At 44.1% G+C, this 19483-nt stretch overlaps 1 protein-coding gene across 1 annotated transcript in view; it reads left to right on the forward strand.

Annotated features, from left to right (window-relative positions):
* IQGAP1 (IQ motif containing GTPase activating protein 1) overlaps positions 1 to 19483 on the forward strand; it is a 256627-nt gene that overhangs the window by 156952 nt on the left and 80192 nt on the right. The window contains exons 11-15 of the mRNA XM_073618560.1: positions 114 to 198; positions 5172 to 5335; positions 8665 to 8825; positions 12536 to 12660; positions 15549 to 15712. Of these exons, the coding sequence (XP_073474661.1) occupies positions 114 to 198; positions 5172 to 5335; positions 8665 to 8825; positions 12536 to 12660; positions 15549 to 15712 (699 nt within the window). The remainder of the gene's footprint in view (positions 1 to 113; positions 199 to 5171; positions 5336 to 8664; positions 8826 to 12535; positions 12661 to 15548; positions 15713 to 19483) is intronic.

A 19483-nucleotide genomic window follows, 5' to 3' on the forward strand; every position in this document is an offset into this window, starting at 1 on the left:
AGTTCTTTTATATTCATTTTGTCATTCCATAGATTACAAAATGTTGCAAAATATGTTGTCACAGTGCAATTATATCAAATTGAATGTGTTACAATTAGTTTTTTTTTCTTCAGAGTGGCCTCAGCGGACCCTTACAGAAGGAAGAGTTGCAGGCTGGAGTGGATGCTGCCAATGGCTTGGCTCAGCAGTTACAGAGAAGTAAGGAGTCATAATGTGATGTATTCCCTGTCTGGTTGAAACTGTGTAATAGCAAGAATGAGCCAGCTGCACTGCGAGTCTCATCCACAACATTAGGCACCCATGGCAGCCGTCCAGGTGTGCCTCTCAGCCCTCAGCCATGCTGGCTGGAAACAATGCATTCCAGCTCTATCTGTGGAAATATCTACTCTACCTCTTATCTGGTGAGAGCCAGCTATTTCTGTTTTATCCGCTGCTGCTAGTGAATACAATGTGGGCTCTTCACTGCTAACTGTGAGATGAAATATCATCTTGTTAAAATGCTGCAGAAAGCAAACATCAAACACTGCACCAGCAACCAACACCAGAGGAACCATCTCTGGTATATCAAGGTTCTGGATATGTAATCTGAACAATAGCACTTCACAGAATCGGAGGATTATAGTAAGTGTAAAAAAAAAAAGAAAAAAAGCATAACCTGGTCAATAAAAGTCTCAGCTGTACAATTATAAAGTAAAAGGCGAGGACTACACTCCCTCCAGTGTTTGACCTTCGTAAAAGATGGGTGCTCGTAGTGACTGTAGCAGATGGTGGTGTTCAAAGCACAGTAAAACGATGAGACTACACCAGCACTCTGTTGCAAAAATATAATTTTTTTTATTTGTGCAATGTGACATCAGTCATGTAAGCCTTACCTTTAGGCTCGGTTCACACTACCGCGACTTGGGATCCGACTTGTAAGCCCTCAAGTCGCCCCAAGTCGCCCCAGAAAGAGATTCACATTACAGTGCATGGGAGCGTCTTAATAGACACTACTGAAGTCGCTCCGACTTCAGAGCGTACTCCCTGTACTACTTGGATCCGACTTTGATCCGACTTCAGCCTATTGACTATCATTGAAGTCGGATCGCCGTCTCGCATGATCCGACTTCGGCATGCGACTTGTGCTCAAATGATCTTGAGGGGAACTCCGCGCCAAATTTTAAATAAAAATCCGGCATGGGTTCCCCCTCCAGGGGCATACCAGGCCCTTGGGTCTGGTATGGACCTTGAGGAGAACCCCCTACGCCGAAAAAACGGCGTGGGGGTCCCCCCCAATCCATACCAGACCCTTATCCGAGCACGCAGCCCGGCCGGACAGGAATGGGGGTGGGGACGAGCGAGCGCCCCCCCCCCCCTCCTGAACTGTACCAGGCCGCATGCCCTCAACATGGGGGGTTTGGTGCCTTGGGGGAGGGGGGCGCGCTGCGGCCCCCCCACCCCAAAGCACCTTGTCCCCATGTTGATGAGGACAAGGGCCTCTTCCCGACAACCCTGGCCGTTGGTTGTCGGGGTCTGCGGGCGGGGGGCTTATCGGAATCTGGGAGCCCCCTTTAATAAGGGGGCCCCCAGATCCCGGCCCCCCACCCTATGTGAATAGGTATGGGGTACATGGTACCCCTACCCATTCACCTAGGGAAAAAAGCGTCAATAAAAAACACAGTACACAGGTATTTAAAATAATTTATTAGGCAGCTCCGGGATCTTCTTCCGACTCCGGGGGTCTCTCCGGCGTCTTCTCCCGGTGTCCGCATCTTCTGCCGGCTCCACCGCTATCTTCTGGCACTCTTTTGCCAGCGGTGGTCCGGACCTCTGGATCATCTTCTTCCCTCTTCTCTTCCAGAGATGTTGACACGACGCTCTCCCCAGCCAGAATGGTTTCTGTGCGCTCTGCAAGGGACTTATATAGGCCGTGACCCCGCCCCCTTATGCCGTCACAGTCCCTGGGCATGCTGGGTCTGTGACGTTTTAGGAGGCGTGGTCACCGGGTGATGACCACGCCCCCTTATGACGGCACAGCCCCAGCATGCCCTGGGACAGTGACCTCATAAGGGGGCGGGGTCACCGCCTATATAAGTCCGTTGCGGAGCGTTCAGAGACCATTCCAGCTGGAGAGAGCGTCGTGTCAACATCTTTGGAAGAAAAGAAGAAGGCAGAAGTCCGGACCACCGCTAGCAATTGAGCTGCAGAAGATAGCGGAGGAGCCGGCAGAAGATGCGGACACCGGGAGGAGACGGCGGAGAGACCCCCGAAGTCGGAAGAGGACCCCCGAAGTCGGAAGAAGATCCCGGAGCTGCCTAATAAATTATTTTAAAAAACCTGTGTACTGTTTGTTTTATTGACGCTTTTTTCCCCTAGGTGAATGGGTAGGGGTACCATGTACCCCATACTCATTCACATAGGGTGGGGGGCCGGGATCTGGGGGCCCCCTTATTAAAGGGGGCTCCCAGATTCCGATAAGCCCCCCGCCCGCAGACCCCGACAACCAACGGCCAGGGTTGTCGGGAAGAGGCCCTTGTCCTCATCAACATGGGGACAAGGTGCTTTGGGGTGGGGGGGGCCGCAGCGCGCCCCCCTCCCCCAAGGCACCAACCCCCCCATGTTGAGGGCATGCGGCCTGGTACGGCTCAGGAGGGGGGGGGGGCGCTCGCTCGTCCCCACCCCCATTCCTGTCCGGCCGGGCTGCGTGCTCGGATAAGGGTCTGGTATGGATTGGGGGGACCCCCCACGCCGTCCTTTCGGCGTAGGGGGGTTCCCCTCAAGATCCATACCGGACCCAAGGGCCTGGTATGCCCCTGGGGGGGGAACCCATGCCGGATTTTTATTTAAAATTTGGCGCGGAGTTCCCCCTAAAGATTCATACCAAACACAGTGGCGGGGATCCAAGTCGGATCCCCGTTCATTGAAAGTCGGATCCACAAGTCGTGTTGAAGTCGGGTTAAAGTCGCGTTGCAAAGTCGCGTTGAAGTCGTGTTGCCCCTGTGTGAATCGAGCCTTAGGGCCACATGGGATCCCTTCCTCAAAGTGACACAGTGACCGCTATGTCACCGCAAGGAAGGGACTCTGTGTGGGTCTTTTTACACGAGCGTTCCGTTTGATTCATCAGTTCATTCACGTTTTTTCAAAGAAAAAACAAATCTGTTTACATCATTATTTTATCAGGTTCTTATCAGTTGTACATCCGTTTTTTTTTTTTTTTTTTTTTTTACATCCACTACCAATACAAAAAAACGGATGCAAAATGGACCGTTTGTCCGTTTACATCCGCTTTTGGACCGTTTTTTTTTAACAGAAGAAAAATAAGGCTTTGATCCGTTCCAAAAAGTGGATTATATCCGTTTACATCTGTTTTTTCATTAGAGATGCATTGATGTTCGTTTTCATTCATAAACGGATGGATGAAAAACAAACGAAACACCTTGTGAAAAGGGGCCCAAGGCTGAATTCACACTGGCATTAAAGCGGAGTTCCACCAATTTTTTTTTTTTTAAAGTCAGCAGCTACAAATACTGCAGCTGCTGACTTTTAAAATATGGACACTTACCTGTCCAGGGCGCCTGCGATGTCAGCACCCGAAGCCGATCTGTCCCTCGGCTCTCAGGTGGAGGCGCCGCCATCTTCGGTAAGGGAATCAGGAAGTGAAGCCTTGCGGCTTCACAGTCTGGATCCCTACTGTGCATGCGCGAGTCGCTCTGCGCGATCCCACTTATCCCTGCTGTCTTCTGGGACCTGTGTGTCTCCCAGAAGACAGTGGGTGGGATGGAGGAGGCGCCGGACGTGGCGTAGATATCCGCGGATACAGCGGCTATCTATGCCCAGAAGTGGGTGCATATACCTGGATTAGACAGGTATCTGCTCCCCCCTCCCCCCTAAAAGGTGCCAAATGTGACAGCGGAGGGGGGGAGGATTCCGAAAAGCGGAAGTTCCATTTTTGAGTGGAACTCCGCTTTTTAAAGCAGACGTTTGAGGGGCGTTTTTTTACGCTCCTCAAATGCCTATGTGTATTATACTATGGACGGCACGCAGTGCTGTTCACATTATCAAAACATATTTGGTGACCCATCGCAGTTTGCTACGGAAGTGACATTCCGTCGACGCCATCTTGCTACACCCCACACTTGTCCACAGTTAGGATACACTAAGAAGGGGGAAAGCGGACATGTTGTTACACCCACCGGAGTTTTGCATTTTACACGTATTTATAACAGTTAAGTGAGTTTCTATAGTGAAATATAGTACTTAGAACTCCGTCTGACTGCTTACATGTTGAATTTTAAAAGCAGCGAACTTCTGTCAGATTAGCAAACCTGTGAGATGAGCAGGGTTGCCGCTGCTTTTAAAATTCAAGATTTAAGTAGTCAGACGGAGTTCTAAGTGCTGTATTTCACTATATAAACTGACTTTACTGTTATAAATACGCGTAAAATGCAAAACTCCGGTGGGTGTAACAACATGTCCGCTTTCCCCCTTCTTAGTGTATCCTTGCTGTGTACAAGTGTGGGGTGTAGCAAGATGGCGGCGATGGAACGTCACTTCCGTAGCAAACTGAGATGGGTCGCTGAATATGTCGTTACACCATGACAAACCACACCTCAAATTATTTATTTCCTGTAATGTCACTTCCCTTGAAAAAAACAAAACAAAATGAAAAAAAAAATTAGGCGTTTGTGGAGCAGTTTTATTGCACCTTAACACTCATCAAACACGTCAAAACCGCACATAGGGCATTTGGGGAACATTTTTAAAATGTCATTAATGCTTGTAAAAGGCCAGTCTAACACCCATACTAAAGTGAATTAACACAAGTCTAACGCTTATACTAAAGCACATTAGCATGAGTCCATACTAAAGTGCATTACCGCTATAGGAGCGATTGTTAGGAGTTAGAAATGTAGTCAGCTGTGAACAAGCCCTAAGGGTATGTTCACACCACTTGCAGTGGGGCTACATGGGTGGGCTATTCCAGTGTAGTCCCATCGAGTCCTACGTTCCTGGTTCATACCACTGCATTGCGGTGGTGTGTGGGTATGGTGCGCTGAGAAAAAGTACTGCATAAAGTACCTTTTTCAGTGCCGTGCAGTGCGCTGCAAATCCACTGCCTCATGTGTTGGAAAACGGGTTAATATACCCACAAGAAGTAGGTGCGTTTTATGTACATGTATTTTCTTCTACAGGAATGGCTGCGGTGGTTCGGATTAATAATGCCATCAGAAATGGGGTTGCTGAAGAGACCGTGCAAGAGCTGATGAACCCAGATGCCCAGCTGCCAGAAGTCTTCCCATTTGCAGAAGATCTTTATCAAAGAGAACTGGCCACACTGCAGCAGCAGAGCCCAGAGGTGAGTTTTTACAGCATGAGCCGCACGCCCCTGATTTGTGGGTTCAACATAGGAGGAAGAGGAATGAGTCACAAGATCCCCTATACCTGGAGATACCAGTTATTTTTTTCTGTGTGGCGGGGGAATGAACTGAAGTTAAATGCACTATATTGACAAAAGTATTGGGACGCCTGCCTTTAAACGCACATGAACTTGGTCTGTAGGGTTCAATATTGAGTTGGCCCACCCTTTGCAGCTATAACAGCTTCAACTCTTCTGGGAAGGCTGTCCACAAGGTTTAGGAGTGTGTCTATGGGAATGTTTGACCTTCTTCTAGAAGCGCATTTGTGAGGTCAGGCATTGATGTTGGATGAGAAGGCCTGACTCACAGTCTCCACTCTAATTCATCCCAAGGGTGTTCTATTGGGTTGAGGTCAGGGCTGTGCAGGCCAGTCAAGTTTCTCCACCCCAAACAGCCTCTTAGTCTGGTCAATGTTTGCCAGATCAGATGAAGATCTCCCAAATTTTTACAGATTAGGAGAGACTAAGTAGATAGATGCAAAAGTTATTGGAATGCTTAGAAAACTAGTGTATGTACACATTTTGCAGTGTGACTTGAGTATTATAGAACTGGATCAAAAGACACACGCCAGACGGTCTGATAGTGCCAGAACATCCAACCATTAGAAGCTTTATTTAGGCTTCCAGTTAAAACTACTTATTTTACAAGAAACAAAATACTTATTATTTTGGAATTGTGCCATATTTAGGCAGGTATTGCTTAGTAAAGAGGCCAGCTCATTCAACACTTGCAGTTACATAAGCAATGTCAATTAAAGCAGAAGTACAGCCAATGTTCGTTTTGCACTCCTGTGACCAGTGGGCTGAAGTCCGCTCTCTGCTGAAGTCACAGAAGTTGGTCCAGGCTCCACGTCATCACAACCACAGACGGGATCCACCAGATCCCTGGACCAACACTGGGCTCCGCCGCTGAGAGGCTGAGCCGGCCGCCCCCGCCCCCTCCACAGCCCAGTGCTCCAGTGGGCGAGGGGGGGCAGAGAGCTGTGACTGACAGTCAGCAGCTCTCTGCTCACGGAGCTGTGAGAACCGAGTGATCGGTGGTGGTCTGTCCTCAGTGTTGGAGGCGTCGGGGGATAGATGCAGCATCGGTTCGATGTCGCATCCACCTAGGTAAGTATTCTTTAAAAAAAAAAAAAAAAACATACTTCTCTTTTAAGCTTTGACAATAAAAACCTGGATGCGGATTGGTTTCTATGCAGAACTGCTCAAGATTTTGCGCACTCCAGTTTTAGTAAATCAACCCCAATGTATCAGCTCTTATGCATAGAAAAAAAATAATTTTGTGGTTGATTCTTACAACATATTCTGCTCCAGAGCTGCATACTCCAAGCAGAGGATTCTAGTTTCTCTGCAGTAAAGCAGGGCTGTGCTTGGGAAACTTAACACTTCTAGAAAAGCATTATGTGTTCTATGTCAGGTCACAAACAGGGGCGGGCATAGAAAAGTCATTTTGAAATAAAAAGACGTAAAACCACACATCAATAATTTTTAGTTAAAGCTATTTGGTAAATAGGGTGTTACAATATTCATGGACGAATATGAGCTTTTTAGAACAAGACATTTAGAGGAATATCACATATTTAAATTTCTGTCCAGATATGGGTGCACTGACCAATTTTGAGAATTATGATAGATAGTCATTCTGAGGCTGTGTATTATGGTGTACGGACCACTACACTGGCAGCACGGAGCATCACACCTGCTACGTGGATCGGGGTTTGATAGGGTGGCCAGGATATTTGGAGTGCGTTCACCTTCATTTTTTTCGCAAAAAAAGGGAACTTACCCTTTAAAGCAGAACTTCACTGCATCTAAAGCACCACAAACCAAAAATGCTATTTAATTCATTTTTATTATTCAGCAAGCAAACTCATCCATCAGACCATGTCTCCATGCTATATTTTGTTAAGAAATTGCTTTGAAAATCACCCCCTAGCTTTTCTGGCCATGGCCATCTTGAGCAAGGGCTCCCCTCCTAAAGACTCCTAGGACACGTGACATCATTTGCCTAGGCAGAAAATTAGGAAGTAACTGAAGAAATTTAATAAAGTTTAAAACAAGTAAATATTATATACTTTCCTATCTATTGACTAATGCTATCAGCATGAGGGTAAAAAATAATGTTGATTGGGAGAGCGAAGATCCACTTTAAGGCCTTATTCACACTTTCACTATCACTATGTGTATAGAGGACATTTCTAAATGCATATAATTGTATGTAATGATTTTTCAATGGTACCATTTACACTTGTGCACACACATGCAGTCAAATTAACTGAGTTTAGAGAAAATTTAATTCTTTGCTTGCAGGAAACAAATCAGAATCGTTCACAGGAGTATACCTACAGACAGCTGCTGGTCCCAATTTGACAGCTGTGCGGGTGCGTATTTCTGAACGCACACTGTTTGGGGATGCACACCCACATGGCTGTCAAATTGGGGCCAGCGGCTGTGTTTGTGTAGCCGCTGCTTTCCAATAGACACAAATGAGATTGCCTTCATGGGTATGGAAAGAACACCTGTGCATCCCATACAGGCAAAGACAGTGCTTCGTGCAGCTGTACAGATAGGTACGCTCAAGTAAATGAGGCCTAAAAGCAAAAACATCTAAACACAGGGATAAAGTGATGTGGGAGGTATAAAAGTTTATACTTTCTATATAACTTCTTCTGCTTTTAGAAAATGTAAGCACAGGAGCGCCGGTGTGAATAAGACCTAAGACCCCTTTCAAATTGGGGCGTTTTTCAGGAGCTTTTGGGCTAAAAATAGTAGCGCCAGTGTGAGAGCCCGAGTGCTTTCACACTGGGGCGGTGCGCTTGCAGGAAGTTATAAAAAGTCCTCCAAGTAGCATCTTTCGGGAGGTGGAGGAGCGATGTATACACCGCTTCTCCACCGCCCCTGCCCATTGAAATCAATGGGCACCACTGCTTCGGCAGCAGCACTTTGTGGGCACTTTTAATCCTTTATTCGGTCGCTAGCGGGGGTTAAATGCGCCCCGCTAGCGGCCTAAAAAATGGCGCTACTACAGCGGTAAAGTGCCGCTAATTTTAACAGCGCTTTACCGCTAACATCCCCCCTACCCCCAGTGTGAAAGAAGCTTAAAAGTGCAGATTTCGGGGCTTTCTTACTACATAGATGTTGGTGCATTCTATTGATCCCGGCAGATCAGTCTGTGTATGTGGCATCTGTCTTATGTTCTAGACATTTTCACTCTGTCGCATTAAGCCCGCATTGATAATAGCTGGTTTGCATCTGTTTTCCTCCTTCAGGGTAACCTCACCCACCCAGAGCTCTCGGTTGCTGTGGAAATGTTGTCCTCTGTGGCTCTAATTAACCGAGCGCTGGATGCTGGGGATGTAAACACTGTTGGCAAGCAGCTGACCAATCCTGTGACTGGTCTGATGGATGTGGAAGATGAGAACCTTCAGAGGTTTGTATGAAGCAACAAAGACTTTATATCATTTTTGCAAAGCATTGGTAGTTCAGTTCGTATGCAGAAAGATTGCTAGCATTGGAAGCGTACTTCTTAGCAAGACATTAAAAAAAAGTGTACTGATCAGTTTTAGAAGTGTTGGAAGACTTTTTATGAGCTTGTTTTGAATTCAGCCTAAGCTTACTACATACACTAATCAGTTTTTGCTGGCAGTGCAACCGAGTTAAAGCTTGCTTGTAATTGTGAGAAAATGTAGCAGCACCCTTGTGAGCAATGACAAGCGCATACAAAGGATGAAAGTCATTGTGCCTTTAAAGAGATTTGTATCATAACACATAAACTCTACATTTGATGAGCAGTCATTAAATCTTGCCCCAAGGATAGGGAACAATTTTATCACTGCACATGTCCAAAATCCGCTCTGACTGGTTCAACTTTGTAATAATTTCAGCAACAACTACCAGAGCAAGTTATATTATGAAGCATGCTTTGGGCACATCAAAACTACCTTCTTATAATACATTTTCACAAAGTAACAGGGTAAGGAAGGCTACATGTTCACTATTAAAATCAGTTAAAGTGTTACTAAACCCCGGACCCTGCATTCACTATATTTGGTCTCCCACAGTAGACAGAACATGGAAATGCAATCATTTTAGTAAATATAAACTGCTAAATATCTTTTCTCATCAGCAGTATATAGCAGTCCTGTTACTTCTATCAGTGTCTGGCTGAGCACTGGTCAAAGCTTGTAGGAGGAGTTTTCATTCACATCTGACTGTCCTATGAGGCTGCAGGACCCCTGACCTTCTGTCTGGAAACTGCTGATTGGCCCTGTGCCCAACACATGTACCCTCCCAAAACACAAAATTCTTTATCCATACATGTCAAACTGAGCATGTGCAGACCACCAAGGCTCTCTACTATCAGGAGATGGCTTGGGGACAGTGGAAGACAGGATCAAACAGCCTTTTTACACAATGCACAGGATTAACCCCTTAGGTCCAACAGTGAGTATAACAAGCATGTTTTATTGCATATACAGACTGATTTTACTGTTGTGGGTTTAGTAACACTTTAAGTTCAGAAACATAATGTCCAAGACTGACCCCCAACTATAAATATAATTACTTGCCACCTTTTGTAGGTAATCAGTATATGAACCAGATCAGCAGCGTTCCCTGTAGCATTGAGGAGCTCAGGCATGTTTGGACTCCGAACGATCCTGAGCTATCCCGCTAAGAACCACATATACACACCCCTGGCCTATGTGCATCTGCAAGGTGCACAATGCCTCTGTTACCTATGATTGGCTGTTGGCTTTGACAGCTTCACGGCAGGATACCTCAGACAGGTTCAGATTCATGTCCGAATCTGCCTTAGCTCATCCCTACCCTGTAGCAGCAACTCCTAAAATGTGGGACATTTACCATGCTACTGAGGTGTGACCTTAAGGGATCCCTTATGTGTTCCAGCTAGGTGCCACCAAGGATTGATGTACATGGAGAGCATCTGACTCCTGCCTTCATTCTTGACTCTGCCTACTGCATCCCAAGGCAGAGCAGGGGAGCTCCAGATTCACTTACTAATAAACTGCCTTTTAAAGTATTAAAGTTTTATATTGTAAAGGGGACAGGCTTAACTGGCAGTAGTAAACTATGCACAAGTCATGGACATCCAGGAACAGTCCCATGCGGGTCTGTCCTACACTTTTATTCAGCAAAACCATAAACAAAATTCAGTGAAGGAGGACTTTGTACAGCAGGTCCATAGCATAAAACAAACAAGACATTTGCTCATCCAAGCCACTAAATAAACTTACCGTATATACTCGAGTATAGGTCGATCCGAATATAAGCCGAGGCCCCTAATTTACCACAAAAAACTGGTAAAACTTATTGACCCGAGTATAAGCCGAGGGTGAGAAATGAAGCAGCTACTGAAAGTGGAAAAGAGGGTCCACAATGCCTATCTGCAGCTGCATGCCTCCCTGTGTCCTGTGCATGCCTCCCTGTGTCCTGTGCATGCCTCCTTGTGTCCTGTGCATGCCTCCCTGTGTCCTGTGCATGCCTCCCTGTGTCCTGTGCATGCCTCCTTGTGTGCTGTGCATGCCTCCCTGTGCCGATCTGCAGCCACCATTGCCCGGTCAGCGTGTTATAAAAACATTCAGCGGCCATTCCAGTGTTCAAAAGCCACGTCTCCTCCTCGTCTTTGATAGGCAGAACACTCAATTTCCCAGCAGTCAATGTTCAGCCTATCGTGGACATCCTCTCATCCTCATGAGCGGATGTCCGTGATAGGCTGAACACTGACTGCTGGGAAATTGAGTGTTCTATCACGGACATCCGCTCATCCTCATACCACGGATGAGGATGAGAGGATGTCCATGATAGGCTGACTGCTGGGAAATTGAGTGTTCTGCCTATCAGATGAGGAGGAGGCGCGGCTTTTGAACAGTGGAATGGCCGCCGTCTGTCTGCATGACACGCTGATCAGGTAGGCAGACGGCGGTGACTCGAGTATAAGCTGAGGGGGGCACTTTCATCCTAAAAAAAAAAGGGCTGAAAATCTTGGCTTATACTCGAGTATATACAGTATTTCAGTAACTGAATAGCATGATGCCTCCAAAAGGAGACAAAACGTGCCTTAGTATTCTGTCAACAGTCAGCCTTTTCAGCCAGCAGCAGGCTCCCATTGCAGAGAGAGAGAGAGAGAGAAAACCTCTGGGATAAGTCAGCTCAGATATAAAAAGGCCTGTGGACAGCTGACTAAGTAGTAAGATCTGGCTAACAGGTACAATGTAGAAATGGAGGATTTATATCACCCAAAGCTCTACAAAGTTTCTGCTCTACAGGACCCAGACCAGAACTTATTAAGATCTCAGAAAACAACAAGTTTGTTTCCTGCATAGCAAGCACAAAACTTGGAGCCTCTTACCACGTGTAGGTGAGAGTCCTAGGTAAGATATATAATCTATCCAAAATCCTGCCAGCCATTGCCTAACAATATACTGTATAGTTTGGTGATGTTCCAGTTTTGTCCTTCTCCCATAGATGGGAGGATATGAGTGTATATAAATGTGTATAAACTGAATGCATGTGTGTATATAAACAGTATAGTTCTTGGGAGGCAGACTGAAAAGCTTTCCAGTATAGTTCTGCAGAGTACAGAGTGGGTTCCTGAAGCAGAAGGTGTCATTAGAAATTCATAAAGCAAGGGGATAATTCCTTGTCTAGTATGTAGCAGATAGAATCGTATAGATGATTTAGTAATGCCTCTGTGAATAATATATGAATCTGAAACAGTTGTTTTATGTTGCTGTGGCAATTATATAAGCCATTTGCCACTAGGATAAAGAGAAACGATTCGCAACCCTCTGCCCACCATCATCTCAACAAAAGGAGTTTTGGGTTAGTAAACAGGGATAAAGTGTAAATACCTTCTGTTCGAAAAAGGAATACTGATCTTATAACCAGAGGCTAAAAATCTGATTGATTAGGGTTGAAAGTTTGCTTTGCTTCAGTGATTCATTGATGCAGTAAAGATTAACAAAATGAATATAAGCCAACGTAGACTTCACCAAGGGGTGCTTGTCTTCTAATTGGCTTGATTACCAATACAAACATAGATGATTTAATTGTTCATTGGACTCTTCTTCCATCTCTCTCTTTTTTTACATAATCGGTGTACTGGTCTTCTGTTGACAGGTACGTTGATGATCTGATTAAGCTAAAACAGCAGGCCCGGGAAGAAAGGAATAAGTTTATTACATGGAATGATATCCAAGGCTGTGTTACCCAGGTTAATAATACAGTACACGAAGAACATGCCAGTAAGTATTTATTTCCATTATTCAATTCATTTAAAGGGTATCTTGATATGCAATTGTAACCTTGTAGGAGTGCCACCGGTAAGCTTTGATACAGTTCTATGCTGCAAGTACCTTGGGAGGTCTGGCAGCGTTAGGCCTGTTTCACAGGGGCCTTATCTTGTATAAGAGCAGTGTGAAGAGCAAGCTTTGTTGAAGCTTTTAACCACTAGCCGACCAGCGCACGACATTGTACGTTGGCACAATGGCAGGGCTGGGCTAATGGGCGTACAGGTACGTCCCCTTTAAATCGCGGCATTGTGGGTGCGCGCCCGCCGCGTCCCCCGTGCCCGTGGGTCCTGCGGACTCTGTGTTCGCCGGGGGCCATTGATCGTGTCACGGAGCGGAAGAACGGGGAGATGCCTTTGAAAACAAGGCATTTCCCCGTTCTGCCTTGTGACATGACAGAGATCATGTCCCCTGTCAATTGGTAGGTTCCATGCACATTTTTTGTAATAAATTTATTTATTATCTTTTTTTCCCTTTTTTTCGGATTGTGCCTTCCTTTTGCCTCCACTTCCTCCCCTTCCCTCTCCCCTCTCCTCCTCCCTTTTTTTTTTTTTTTTTCTTTCTTTTTTTTTTTTCGGGCGTTTTAGGTTGGTTGGGTCTTGTTGGGTTTTTTTTTATTTTTTTTTAATTGTTTGGCTGAGGTAGGGTTGGTGGGTTCTAAATATTGTATAGAAGGGTTTATTAGATAAACAATATAATTGAGAAATGTGATTTAAGGTAGAAGAGCAAAGATAAAAGTGTATATATACAGTCTACTCTTTAATTTTTTTTATATATCTTTTTGTACAGTATTGTATGGTTTGTCCTAAATGTAAAAAAGATTAATAAAAATAATTACCCCTGTAGAGGAGCAGTATGTCTCTTCTCTTTTTTGCATAAATGTTTGACTGATTGTGCTTGTAAAATGTCAGATAAGATTAGTTCCCTATTGAACCTAAAAATAAAAAAACACGTACTAAAGCGTTCACCTTAATGGGTTGGTAGAACTGTAATTGTGGCCCTTTAACCGCATATTAGTGTGGACATATGCTGCGGTGGCAGTCATTCTGTGAGTGCATGCTGTGTGTGTGTGGCTGGGGGCTGAGCTCCATGAAAAGGATATTTTATTCACATGGTGCAGGTGATCTAACAACGTGAATGGAGCTTTTAATGCATCATTAGACCATCTGTCATCAGCCCCAAGTAATGATATTTTTTCTGTTTCATCAGCCAGGCGTATGTTAACAAAATAATCCTGTTTGTCCAGCTTGGTATATGCTTTGTTTGTCAGGACCTTAGCATTTATGTTGACATACTTGTTAATTTTGTGATATTTATTGCGGTATGTGAGAGGTCTGTCCACAGAGAAGAATACACTATATTGTCAAAAGTATTGTGACACCTGCCTTTACACGTACATAATCTTTAATGGCATCCCAGTCTTAGTCTGTAGGGTACCACACAGATTTACTGTCTCTTTTTTGGTGCACATACACTATACTGTCCAAAGTATTGGGACGTCTGCCTTTACACCCACATGAACTTGAGTGTCATCCCAGTCTTAGTCTGTAGGGTTCAATATTGACTTGGCCTACCCTTTGCAGCTACAACAGCTTCAACTCTTCTGGGAAGGCTGTCCACAAGGTTTAGGAGTGTGTCTATGGGAATGTTTGACCATTCTTCCAGCAGTGCATTTGTGAGGTCAGGCACTGATGTTGGATGAGAAGGCCTGGCTCGCAGTCTCCGCTCTAATTCATCCCAAATGTGTTCTATCGGGTTGAGGTCAGTTGCAGGCCAGTCAAGTTCCTTCACCCCAAACTCTCTCATCCTTGTCTTTATGGACCTTGCTTTGTGCACTGGTCTAAATCATTTGGTGTAGGGGGGATTATGGTGTGGGGTTGTTTTTCAGGGGTTGGGCCTGGTCCCTTAGTTCCAGTGAATGGCCATACCAAGACAATTTCATGCTCCCAACTTTGTGGGAACAGATTGGGGATGGCCTCTTCCTTGTTCCAACATGACTGCGCACCAGTGCACAAAGCAAGTTCCATAAAGACACGGATGAGCGAGTTTGGGGCGAATTAACTTGACTGGCCTACACAGAGTCCTGACCTCATCCCAATAGAACACCTTTGGGATGAAATAGAGCAGAGACTTCAAGCCAGGCCTTCTCGTCCAACATCAATACCCGACCTCACAAATGCGCTTCTGGAAGAATGGTCAAACATTCCCATAGACACACTCCTAAACCTTGTGGACAGCCTTCCCAGAAGAGTTGAAGCTGTTATAGCTGCAAAGGGGTGGGCCAACTCAATATTGAACCCTACGGACTAAGACTGGGATGACATTCAAGTTCATGTGGGTGTAAAGGCAGACGTCCCAGTACTTTTGACAATATAGTGTATGTTCTCCAAAAAAGATACAGTATATCCGTGTTGTATGTGCACCACTTTTCTGCTCTGTTCTCTGTAATTAAATTGAATGGAAAATCCAAAATTTGAAAACATCCCCTGCCAGCATCAAGCTAAAAATGTCATTTTGATTTTGAATAAAGTTATAATATGAAACGGGTTGGCTACCAAACTGTTGATACATGTGTATCAGTGACACAAGAGATGACCGGTGGTATCATCGATATCTAGTGTGGAACACAGTTACTTCAGTTGGTTTGGCATAACACTTTATTGATGATGGTGGCCATCTCTGTGGTTTCTCCTAAACTCTTGTCTATGCTCTTCATGCTTTAAAAGAAAATATTGTGGTCAGTAAATTACTGATCATTTAACGATGATGATGATGATGATGGGGATTAGCTCACAATTGGTAATGCACTTTTAATTTATCATTGCTTCCTCTTGCTTGTTTAGGGATATTGGCTATTGGGCTCATTAATGAAGCTTTGGATGAAGGGGATGCTAAGAAGACTCTACAAGCTCTACAACTGCCAGCAGCAAAACTGGAGGGAGTAGAACCTAATGTAGCTCAACATTACCAAGACACTCTGGTCCGAGCGAAAAGAGAGAAGGCTCAGGTGGGCATAAACTAAAATCTTCTTGTGGAAGAATTGGAGAAATGTATGTAGTTTTCCATTTTGCTATTGAATGCTTCTAACAGACCGTCACACGTTGTTAAAGCTGAACTCCATACAAATGGGCAAATACATGATTTGTATTCCTGTCTATCTATTACCCAAACCTGCACAGCCATAGCAGACCGCACAGCCAAGAGGGTGACCTCACTTTAACTGTTACAGTAAGGGAATTCAATGATGTTCTCCATCCCCAGCCTACTGATTATTCAGTAAACTAGCTGAACCAATTTAAAGCCAAACTTTAGGGATGATCCTAATTGCAGAGTCACCGGGACCACTGTGGAAGCTGGAACTCACTGTACTAGTCAGCACTATTACAGCGATTGCCATGGCGGCACAATCTGCACATTCACCACAGGGGGTCATGCGCTCAAGGCTAAAGCCATATATAGATTGCCTTGTATTTTTTTTTTTTCATTGAATGTAAGGCATTTTCTGATTGGCCAAGGTGTAAATTGTAACGTTACTGCACCTTTTCTCCACCTCATTCAATCAGAGAATGAAATGTATTCATTAAAAAAATTACAAGGTGTTCTGTGAATGGAGGGGGTGCTGAAAAAAGTGAGCCCCTGTGGTTAATATGCAGTAGGACAGCCTGAAGGACCCAGCATCCACACCCGGAAGATATTGACAATCACTGCAGAGGTGTGTGGCAGAGAATCGCTGTATAGGCCACAGCAACTACAGCAATCCTTTGCTGTCTTCCAGGCCTATGCCGAGTCTTCCTTCTGCATAGTAACCACAGGGGGTTGTCTGCTTGGCATGGCCATCTTTCAGAGAATGCCCAGCAGTTTTCACAATTAATACAAGATGTTATCTGTCTTGACGTCCAATCAGAGAATGCTTTGCATCCATTGGTAAAATGCAAAGCTTGCTCTGAATGTTGTCTGTGCCAAATGAGTGACTTCCTGTAGTTACTATTAGGGTGGTACCGATACTAGTATTGGTATCCGTGCCGATACCGAGTATTTGCACAAGTATCGGTACTCGTGCAAGTGCACCAATACCTGAAACCGTTACTTTCAAACTCGGTTCTTTGAGCTGTCAGTGGGTCTCCCCTGTTGACAGCTGAAGTGTTTAAGAAGTCCGGTAATTGTAGCTGTCAAAAAAAAAAAAAAAAAAGTTTATTAATAACATGCTGAAAACCAAAAATAAAAAGAAACATTGTTTCTTTTTGTATCTTTCTGTTTCCTCATCTGCAGATCAAAGGGATGAACAAATGTTCTTCTGTTTAACCCCTTATTAACCCTTAATTTACTCTAATCAGCCTTAATTAACTCCCTAATCTCCTCCATTTAATTATTATTTTCCTGCTTTTTTTTTTTTGTTTACATCTACTTTATAAACGATAAACAATTTAAACTTTTTTTATTTGTTTGCTTTGTTAGTGAATATTTTTACACATATATATTAACATATATGTACACATTTCACATTGAAAAGGCGCAAAATTTAAAAAAAATATATATATTTCATTTGTAAATAACTTTTCAATGCTTTGTACCATTGCTGACAGCTGCAGTGAAAACAAAACATTTACGGTAGGTATCGGTAATTGGTATCGGCGAGTACTAAAAAAAAAAAAAAAAAGTATCGGTACTCGTTGTAAAAAAAAAAAAATGGTATCGGTGCATCCCTAGTTACTATACAGCAGTGTAGCCACTCCGCATGGGAGCCAGGAGGCAGTGAGGACCACTGTAGTAGCAGCAACGGCTACTACAATGATTCTCAGCTTCCACAGAGGTGGACCAGGTATGGAATATGCATTGGTATTGGTCCCAAAAAAATGTATGTCTCCCCGGAGTTCAGCTTTAAAGTGATTATAAACTACAAGGCACATAGTTGCTGAGCTCTGTATATAACAAGCATAAAATGTGATAAGGTCCTGACACTCTAGACTGATAAACTGCATGAACACCGCAGGCCATTGTCCCTTCATAACTCCTTTCATGTTTCCATATATATATATATATCTATATCCCAAGCAATGACAAGCCCCTTATAATATGAGACGCTTTTGATGAATTAGTCGCAGTCATAGACGTAGTCTGCGATGATTCACGTTACTGTTCAAATAATCATTCTTGCATTGCGCTCAGAGTACCAGCACCCAGACATCTTGGTTTCATATCTTTTGTGCTATAAACGAATTCTCACTGTTAGGCTTTTTGTGTAATAGACGGGGTCATCTTCCATTCAATTTGTACAATAAGGTGTATGCTTTGCCCTCAAAGTGGTTGAATTTACAGCACAAGGATGAACCCCTATAATTGTTTTTATCTCCTGCTGATATATTGCAGCTAATTTTTTTTTTTTAGCAAATTTTGCTATATTAGTTGTTAAAAAACCACTGAGCTATGGGGTTAACAAAAAAAAAAAAAGAAAAGAAAAATATGTGTTCGAGTTCTACAGTAAGCTGTATGTACTGCTCAAGCAGAGAAACTGATCCCGTCATATGGAATTGATTATAACTGGTAATGGGGGGAGATATGTGAACTGGAGTTATAACGGATATGAGTTGGAGATAGCAGTTCCTGTTCTTTTCCTTATTGTGTGCAGCAAGCAAGACTAGCTGGAAGGTGCAGGATTTGCGTTACTCGGAATGTCTAAGAAACTGAGGAACATTTAGGCTAGGTTTGCCCTTATGCGCCTGCATTTTCATGTGTTTTGTATATGCAGTAAAGCAGGCTTGTTTTACTTACTGTGGAACCTAAAGGGTTAATCCTCCACATTGTGTAAAAAGGCTGTTTGATCCTGTCTTCTCCGACCCTCCCCGTCTTCCAAAGTTCCCAATCCATCTCCTGACAGAACAGAGCTTTGGGGGGCACTCTGCACATGTTCAGTTTGGTGTGTATTGCTAGAGTTTTTGGGTTTTTTTTTCTTGGGAGAGTGTATGTGATCAGCACAGGGACAATCAGCACTGTCCAGACAGAGGGTCAGGGGTCCTGCAGCCTTATAGGACAATCAGAGGAGAATGAAAACTCCTTCTACAAGCTTTAAGCAGATGCTGATAAAAGTCACAAGACTGCTATATACTGCTGATGAGAAAAGGTATTGAGCAGTTTATATTTACTAAAATAATTGCATTTTCATGTTCTGTGTACTGTGGGAGACCAGATATAGTGAATGCAGGGTCCTGGGTTTAGTACCACTTTAACAGTGGATAGTGAAGACTGGATACTGTTAGCTTGGAGGAGGAGAAGCAGGGGAGTACCTTGCCATCCTAGGCTACAGGGCTATAGTGTAGTTCAGAGAACAAAACTAAAATGCGAAGTGCAGTCCCCATTGTAGCAAACCAGGTTTCAGGATGAATTTCCTCTAATAGCCATATATTTTGCTTTTTTTTTTTTTTTTTTTTATTCCATACATGATACTAATGCAGTTGCTTAGACCCTAAGCACAGTTAGATCAAGGCCTTATGCACACTGGACATTTGTCCATCTCCCCTAGACGCCTTTCCTCCTGGCAGCAAAACGCTTTTTTGGTAGAAAAAACGCTTGGCACTTGTAAAAGCGTTTAGGTGCGCCAAGTGTTTGGGTGTTCATTTTATTGGTCTGAATAACAATTTATTCTGGCCATTAAAATTAATTAACACTCAAGTGATGAACGCGGCTAGTGTTCACGTGTGTTTAGCCGTGTTTACAAGCGTTTTTTCTGCCAAAACCCTGCTGCTCCTGGACGCAGTTTTACCCCCCACTAGCATCCGAGAAA

The sequence above is a fragment of the Aquarana catesbeiana genome, linkage group LG03, assembly GCF_042186555.1.
Source record: "Aquarana catesbeiana isolate 2022-GZ linkage group LG03, ASM4218655v1, whole genome shotgun sequence".
Lineage (NCBI taxonomy): Eukaryota > Metazoa > Chordata > Amphibia > Anura > Ranidae > Aquarana > Aquarana catesbeiana.